General features: G+C 35.3%; 1 protein-coding gene across 1 annotated transcript; it reads right to left on the reverse strand.

Moving 5' to 3' along the window:
• Positions 1-8: 8 nt before the first annotated feature.
• On the reverse strand, positions 9-1,048 carry LOC118751768. The gene is made up of 2 exons (XM_036486589.1): positions 193-1,048; positions 9-135 (listed from the first exon to the last, which is right to left on the reverse strand). Exons 1-2 carry the CDS (start codon positions 649-651, stop codon positions 85-87), a joined length of 510 nt encoding a protein of 169 aa, XP_036342482.1. The 5' UTR covers positions 652-1,048; the 3' UTR covers positions 9-84.
• Positions 1,049-9,319: the final 8,271 nt, after the last annotated feature.

The following is a 9,319-nucleotide window of genomic DNA, read 5'->3' on the forward strand; positions in this document are numbered from 1 at the left end:
AAGTCGGAGGCTCCGCGTGGTGGATTTTGTATGAGGACGTGCTTCCCATCCAGAGCTCCACAACAGTGAGGAAACTGCCAGATATCAGCAAAATCGTTTTTGAATTTTAGACCATTGTTCTTTTGATGTTGGTACCTTCAATGCAAAACAAGGTCATATTCTATAACTTTCCTAAACCGCTAACCATTTTACCTGAATATACTTGTTCAAAACCTCGCATATAGCGTCGAGTACATCCTTCAAAAATAGGGAAATGGTGCTCTCTGGTACTCGAAATAGTTCCGCTAAAGTTGGGTAATTGTCACCACTTGCCAAAAATTTTAACGTAACTTGCAATTTAATTATTGGTGAGAGCGCTGCACGCATACTTGTATCCTGTTTTTTTATTAAAGGTGCACATTTTAGGAGAAGATAATTGAACTGTTCGTTGGTCATTCTTAAACGCTGTTGAAAGTTTTTCGGGTCGTCTAAGGCAAGCTCCTTGTACAAATTATCAGAAGCACCCAAAAATTCACGCTGACGAACCCATTTCCTTACCCATACTCTACGTTTCCTCTTTACCACTTCCTTGCGTAGGTTATTGATTAAATCTTTTATTATTTCTTTAGCAATTATGTTGATGCTAAGTTTTAAAATTTTTCTTCTATTCATATTTAACCAAAATTTTAAAAAGTCAACGTTGACATTCGAACTCGTTCAACTTTTGTCGCCCGTGTAAATGCACGTGTGTTATCAACTTTTCAGGCAACTTCTCAGGCGTTGTTGAATCGCTTAGAAAATCGCCTCATGTAAATGCTGCTTAACGATATTCCTTTCAACTATCGTAAATGAAAGATTCACTGCCACAAACTGAACGACATATAAGTCATATTGCTATCGTTTCCCCATTCATTTGCGAGAGTTTTTCCGGGTTAAATCTCGCATTTCACTCGCATGTATTATCATTTGTGAGCATTTGATCCGCTGGGTCCTTCTATACCCTTTTTGTTAGAGTATGAGTAGTTAACATATTTGAAGAAAACTTCACAGTGAAGCAAACTGAATTGCGATTAGGGACACGATATCGAACCGAAAGTATCGATATGGTATTCATTTAAATTATCGCTTTACAAATATCGGGTACCCATTAATATCGGAATAAAAAGACTCGATATTCCAAATATCGATACCAAAAACCAAAAAATTTATCTGAATATAGGTCTCGCATATAGGCCACTGGGGGTATAATGGTTAGAAGTGAAAAAGAAAAAAAGTTTCCCATAAAATACAATCGCCGTTCAGAGTCGACATAAAACCGTAGGCACCCCCATTCGTGCCACAACATTAAGGCACACGCGACAAATCGGAGGAGAAGTTCGGCCAAACACTAAGATATTGTGTAAGCGCCGGACTTTATTATTATTACAACACGTAGAGATTGAGGTGTTGACCTAGCCCACCACATGCAATCCTAACCATAGTACACATTTCTGCACTTTAAAGCCCAATTTATATCGGGAAGAATTGTTACATGCCAACCTTATATGCGTGCGTAAAAAGCTAACTCAAATTCCAAGATTTATCTTGCGTGACATTTCGATTTGACGTTTATGCTCAATTGGCGCGACTATGAATTCAAATTTTTCTCAGCAAACTTCTGTAAATTTGACAGTAATGCAACTCTGAGAAATCACGCTCGCGAATTGATTTGGGCTTATCAAATGAGAAAAACTTGCGTGCGTGCGTAGAAAAACTCGCCGGTAATACTAGGTTGAGCTGTTAATAACATTATCCTTCACTGAGAAAAACAAAAACGCGTTGTAAGAATAAAAATCTTTTATTTGATTACCGTTTAAAAATGTTCGTATTTAAATCAAGTGAAAAGTCTTAACAAAATGGATTTTTCCATTATACATACACTACGTACATATAATGGAAATATTCAATTCAAATACGCTCGTATTAAAATGAAGCATTTTTCACTACACGGATGGCGTTTTGCACGTCTCGGATGCTTTTTCATATGTAATTAAGAAGGTATATGTATACAAAGCAGGCACAGTGGTAACAACACATACACACATACATGGTATGACATAATGCACTAATCGCGCGCTGTGATGTTGATTCAAACTCAACATTTGAAAACGCCTTTACATGTATGGCTGTAGCTGAGTGTGCAAAGACGCTTGATACAATTGGTTGCGGCCAAGAGGGTCCGGGTTCAATTACCATCAGACGGAACATAAAATAAATTTTGTTTCTTCTTAATTACGAAAAAGCATCTGTGCACTTCAAAACTACATATTTTATAACGTATATACTCAAATTTAAAACGAGTTGGGTTGGTGCTCTTTCATATGCGTATTTTTTTCAATTTAGCACGTTTTTTTTTATTCTAAAATTTTTTCCCCTCATTGTTGGAATGTGAGTTTATGACATTCGATACGATACTAGGGTTCTGGTACTCGATTCCAAAAAATATCGTTTTAAAACTATCGAGTAGAAAATATCGGTATCAAATGCCAAAAGTATCGATAGGGTATCGTATCTAATTGCGATGCAGACCTTTAGTAAGTACATACATATACATATACAGGCTGATTCTGAACAGAAACTCTCCCTTTCCTCCTATCATGGATAAAAATTTCTTGAGGAGTTTTTATACTAAAGGGCGGAGTTGAGCTCTCTCAAAAAAAAGTACGAATTTAATCCTCCCAAGTTTTCGGGGAAAATGCTACTCTTGGGAGTTAATTATTGGGGAATTTCTTTCTCGGGAGAAACAAATTCCCGGAGCCAAACTCCCCGGGAGTATTAAGAATTGGCCTGATAGTATAATTAACGCACATGGCTTGGATGCATTTATCCGCCAATGTGCACGCTGCAAGCATCAGCACCAAATGAGGTTGTCGTTTTTGTTTCCAATGCAATGTTCGTAAACCAGGACACAAACGACGAGCATTCTCACTAAAAATAAAACTTGTTTGAATTTTTGCGGACATGCTCGTGAACCCTACAAACGATGAACATGCACCGCAACCCGAGCATGCTCGCGCACATGTTCGTCGTGTGTGGTCACTGTAATACATGCATACTTCTTCAATTGTCTCAATCACTGCATGATAAAAAAATAGGAAGGTAGAACCGCTGAGAGGAATTTTTCAAATTCTTGACGTTTGCAAGCAATTTAATTTGAAAATTTTACACCATTCTCTTTCCAATCTCAAACACCAACAACTTTAAACAATTCCTTTTTATTATTATAAGCTTTTATTTAACTTGGTCATCCCGCGGAAATCGCGGAAATTTCCAATCGATGTTAATCTAACTTCCCGACAAGTTAGAGACTTGAAATGTTCAGCATAGTTCCAATCACGATGACAATGCAATTTAAAATATAAATGAATTCCCCATATGGTCCAGGGGTCTTGATTCAAAGGTGGTCAAAAAATAGTAAGATTTATGGCTAACAGAGCGTAATTTGGCAAAGAACGTAAAACCACTATAAAATTGGTAAAGCTGCCGGCGGTAGTGTAGCAAAGCTATTTGTGGCAAATTCTAGATATCAACCTAGTCTAGATATGAACCTCGTTGTAGGCATCATATCAAGGAGATACAATTAGAAGACTCCAGATGTCGCCCCGCCAGAAGAAGTTAAATATTGCGCCTAAATATATGCACCATTTAAATACGCTACAGCGGAAATGGACGACACGCCACTTCTTTAAATGAAATTACTTGCTGCTATATGTACATATGTATGTTTATACAAAACGTAAGCAAACAACATGAAGAGTAGTACATGTATGTATGGGGGTATATTAATAACGACCGCTTAAAATCGGTCTCAAATTTGTACTTTCGCTGTAGAAATTTTAGGTCTATGTTATGTATGTAGTTTGAATATTGTCAATTAAATTTAGCGCTTTGTATTGCATGCGCTGCTCGTTTTTCGTTTTCAATCTCATAAATTGTTTGTAATGACTTTTGCTAAAATTTCAAAATCAAAAATTATCAAAACAAATTCTATGGGACTGAGATATATTATTGTTTTCGATTGCTTGTTGGGCCTCGTGTTGTAAGGTAGGATATATAGGATTTCCTGTCGGTAAGCTTCTGTCTATTATGTCAGTTATGTTTTCCAAAACGTCTCGGTAGGCTTGGGTATCAATGACGTGGATAAAATTGAGCGTACCGTCCTTAATTTTGGAGTAGCCGTTATCTATGGTTATCAGGTGGCATGAGGAATAATCGTGGATTTGGACATCTGCATAAACCATGCAGCCGATGAGACTGAAAAACTTATTTCTTCTTTAGTCACTATGAACACTCAATTATTCAGAAATATTTTCCCTGCAAATATCTTTAAAATCGTACGCCTATGGCATATTGATCGATTCTGCCTAATCCTAAACTCCTTTGTCTTATATCTTTCAATTACCTAATCTATTTTAATTTCTACCTTTCTTACTTGTTTATTTTCCTTAATTATACTAAAAAATCTATTTATTTATGTTTTTTTTTCTTGTTATTGAGCCTTGATATGACTTTTATGCACAGACCTTCCGGATTTGGTTGTAACCACATTTCCTCTGTCTTCGAGCACTATTTCCTTTTTATATCTGGGGGTGAGTTTATTGCCTATTCGCTTATTGATTTTTACGTAAATGATGTCATTACTTGAATAATGGCGCATTTACATGGTATGAAGCCATATGAACTGTTGATACGCTAAAATAGAGGGACTACATGTTCTAATGAGGAATTCAATGATATCGAGTGGGATGCATATAATAAATTTTTTCATATGAAAAGTTATGGGGAGATACTGTAAACATACTGTTGTGATACTGTTAAGCATATGAAATTATAGCAAGTTGAATTTTCATACATCTTCCCATAAAAAGTTTAACAGATGCAGAGATACCAAGGGGGGTTTTTCCCATTTTGATGCCTTTTTAATATAAAAACCCACCGAAAAGGAGGAAAGCGGCAACTCCGCCATTCGCATACATGTCAAAAGTATGAATTTAAAAATTAAAAACAATAAACAAACAAATTCAAAACAAAGAAATTCTTTGTACTAGAACTTTTTAAATTGAAGCCACTCACGTTTAGTGGACAATAAAAATACGAAGAACTATGATAACAAACTTACAACAAGACATTACAGAACATTTTAATGAGCTTTATATCACGTTTAAGTAACAATAAGCCTATATTTTCCAAGCTGGCAAAGAAATGAAAATTTGTATTTTTTGTTGTTTACACAAAGTCATGCCAAATATACATATAAGTCAAAATTATAGAAGGCATGTATACTTCTCCCTTTCATTTTTTCATACAGTTTATGCTTCTTTCTGGCTTTTACAAAAATGCAGGGATACCGCACTTATTTCGGTACAATATGATCGTAATGTATTTTCAATTCGAAATCAAACAAAAACATCCCACGAAAATGTTTGCGATTTTAGAACCATTAGTGAATATTTGCAAACTACTGAAAATAATAGAGTGCCATATCTTACAAAGTTCAGGGTATTAACGAAACAAACAAGCATTTTATGGCTTCATGTTTCCTTCAAACCGCATTGCTATTTTTTCTAACTTTTCCTTTTGTTTAGCGCTGTAACCTATTAAGTTATATCTTTTAATTTATACATGTGAACTATTTTCAATGAGCATTTTTCCATTTGCTCCAGAATTTTGGGTACATTTTCTTATAGTACCTCTCATTCTTTTTTATATTACATATATACGCTCCGAAGTTCGGGAAAGTATTTTGAATATACCAGCAATATATGTAAAAGTAGTGGCGGCTGCTGTAGAGCATTACGCAGAGCCTGAGTTCAAGCCCAGTTTTTCTAATAGTGGTTGCCCCTCTGTTGGTAATAGTAAACCTCCGAGTGTATTCTGTCATGGAAACAACTTCTCATTAAAATACAATTGCCGTTCGGAGTCGGCGTAAAACTGTCCTTTACTTTGTGTGACAAAATCACGCACGCCGAATATCGGAGGAGAAGCTAGGCCAAACACTAACATATTGTTCAAGCGATACACATATTCGTCGTTTAAAGTACAAAAGCGCGTATCGTGGTTCTGCAAAACCTCGGAACTGAAATTTGTGCCAAAAAAGATATTTGGTCATCGGAAGCTCCTGACATCAAGCCCTTAGCCATTTATAATAAAATATCGATATAATAAAATATCGCCTTAGACATAAGGAGAGAAGATTGTTAAGTTTAAAAGAGAGAACCGTTTTTAATTGGGACCAGTTTCACTCTCTCCTATAAAATTTAGGCAACCTCGCATACGAGGTTTTGCATTTCCTTGATGCGCGGTTTTGTGCTTTAAACGAAGATATGTAGAAGTATTGCATACATATTTTGGTGCCTTTTCAAGTATAAAATCCACTGACAAACGGAAGAAAACGGCATCTCTATGATTTCAACTTATGCCAAACGTTTCGTAAACAAGCAATTCTGAACAAAAAACTGTTTTTCCACAAAGATGTTTAAATGGAAGCATTACAAATATGGAAAAATAGAATCCACAAGGCTTTATTGGCAGTAGGTCCTTTTTAAAGCACATTTAACAAAAAAATAAGCTTCTAGCTTCGAAGCTAGCACAAAATGAAATTCTTTTATTTGCTGTTTACAAAAAAAATATTGTCTAGTATACAAGTCAAAATTGTTAAATATATATCGCTTTCATTCATTTCTTCATAGAGTTGGTGCTTCTTTTATAGGAAAATTCATACGGCTTATGAACAGATTCATACCATGTAAATGCACCATAAGTTTTTGCCTCTGTCCTCTTTTTGTTATGGAATGTAAGGTCCTTTTCCTGTTTGTCAACTATTTTCCTGATATGTCGAGTCTGTCCTTTTCGATTAAGGTCGCGTCGCTGTAAACGCTTCTGCCGAAAAATATTTCAATGGGTTTCTTTTTGGTAGTCGAATGTATTGAGTAGTTATATTTGCATAGGGATTTATTCAGTAATTCTTCAAAACTATTGTGGGTAGTTTCTGCTCTTATACAGCGCATTATCTCGGTAAGGATTGAGTGAAAACGCTCTACCTGACCGTTTACTGAGCTGGTGTAAGGAGGGGTTTTAAAAATTTCGATGCCATACTGGTTTTCTAACATAAATACTATGGAAGATGAGTTTAAAGATTTTTCGTTGTCAATAACAATTTTCTCTGGGATTCCGAAGGATGTAAGTAGGTCTTGTAAGGGTACTTTTATGTCTTCCGTTGCTCTTGATTTAATGATTTTCGCTTGCGCGTATTTGGAAAATTTGTCTATGGCAGTGAGGATTACTTTGTTATTAGTGTGGTAAATATCGATATGAACTATATGTTCAGGATAATTCGGAACTGGGGTTGCCTTTAAAACTGAGGGGTGCCTCTCATATTTGTTTTCATGGCATATCTTACATTGTTTAGCGATTTTCCTAATCTTTTCATTCATTTGAGGAAAGTGAAATTTTTCTAGAATTTGGGCTTTATTCTCGGTTGAATTCCTGTGCGCTCTTTTGTGCTCTTTAATTATTTCGGATTCCTGCTCGGATTCTTGTACTAGGTCTTTTACTATTTTCCGTGTGTATCGTATTTTATACCTGCTAAAATGTATTGGATATATAGTTTGGATTTTACCCAGGATGTAGTCTTCTGTAAAGATTAGAGAGAGATTTATTATCACCGGCGGGTGAAATATCCCTCATCGCTATTTATTTTGAAAAAATATTTGGAAATGCAATTAACCTAATGGCGATCCTGCAGAAATAGAAGTAATTGAGCAATTCGGGGGTTGAAAGTAAAAAAAATTTATGTAAATTCCATGCGTTGAAATTATAAATTTCCCTTGAGGATTTCAATTTTATCGATAGTGATCTCATTTTATGTTCATTAATATGAACTGACCTATATAGTGTATTAATGTTTTATCATCATTGTCTTCATCTTTGACAAAATTACACGATCACCCGGTATTTATTTAATTTTTTTAAATAATTTTAATTATTTTTTTATAAAATTGTAGCTCATTATCAAACAAAAACCTTGCAAATAAATCGAAACTTGAAAGAATGAAAAAAATCAACAAAGTTTCATCAAATTTTCACAGTTTTTCTTCAGAATTTGTAGACATGTTTTGGGTTAACAATTTTGTAGCCCATTCATTCTAGTATAATAAGGTGCCAGTTTAAAGTGTCTAGAAAATACCATTGATTCTAGTATAATAAGGTGCAAGTTTGAAGTGTCTAGAAAATACCATTGATTTTTTGATTGTTTGATGTTTTCATTTGTTTGTGGTGTTGCGCACTTTCTTCCATATAACGAACGTTCGCATTTTATGTTATATGGATGAATGCGCATGTAGCGTTGTTATTATTTGTTCCAATATTTTAAATTTAGCTTTATTTTATGGTTTTTCTTAGACAATGATAAATGATGTACACAAATTTCAGAATGGAAAAAAAGTGCAACACATTCAACAAGTTCTCAAAAATCTACGCGAATTGAATGTACTATCTCGATCATTTAAACATCTCGGACTCGCCCACCACTAAGAATGATTATTTAAATCTAAAGTATATATTAAATGATATTTAATATTTGCTTTAGAGATGAAATTTCGACAAATTTGTTTAAGCAAAAATGTTAAGCGCATATGCAGAATGTGGATTCTTCTGCTTGCGTTTCTATGTTTATATCATTTATCAGTTTAAGCACATACGATTAAATAAATAAAAAAAATATTTTTAATTGCGGATCCGAAAGAAATATTTATTAGTTGCATTGGGTTACGAAAAAATAGTGCCGAAAATCAATCGATTGTGCTGAAGGTGCCGGCTGCTTCCGAAAGGGCCGAAAATGGCACGATGCACACTCATTTTCCATCACTGTCACACATACAATCTCACTATTCTGTTGACTTCGTTTTCCCCTTCCGATAACTATTTGCTTCCGCGCAGTCGCCCGCGACACATATGTGCTGATTTGGGCATCCCTAGCCTAGGGAATCTGGTTTCTTGTCTACTATCCAAACTGGTGAATTATAGGGTGAGCGGGATGGTCTTATGGTCATCTTCTAGAAGTTTGTTAATTTGTCTTTCGACCTCCGATTTTAAGGACATCGGATATGGATAGCATCGAGAGTAGATTGGGTTATCGGTTGTTGTCCTAATCTCTGCTTTTACTGCAGTTGTATAGGTCAGCTTTTCGTCGGGTTCCGCAAAAAGTTTGCAGTGCTGTTTACAGAGGTCATGGAGCATTCCTTTCTGCATCTCTCACATGTGCTCTGTTTTGATTTCTAAACTATTGACAGATTTGGATACT

This window comes from Rhagoletis pomonella, unplaced genomic scaffold (genome assembly GCF_013731165.1).
Source record: "Rhagoletis pomonella isolate Grant_MI unplaced genomic scaffold, Rhpom_1.0 Rhpom_scaffold_00001, whole genome shotgun sequence".
NCBI lineage: Eukaryota > Metazoa > Arthropoda > Insecta > Diptera > Tephritidae > Rhagoletis > Rhagoletis pomonella.

Coding starts and splice junctions, on each gene's coding strand:
- LOC118751768 (XM_036486589.1), bottom strand. CDS start 651: ATGAATAGAAGAAAAATTTTAAAACTTAGCATCAACATAATTGCTAAA. Junction 136..192: donor TTTTGAACAAGTATATTCAG/GTAAAATGGTTA, acceptor TTTGCATTGAAG/GTACCAACATCAAAAGAACA.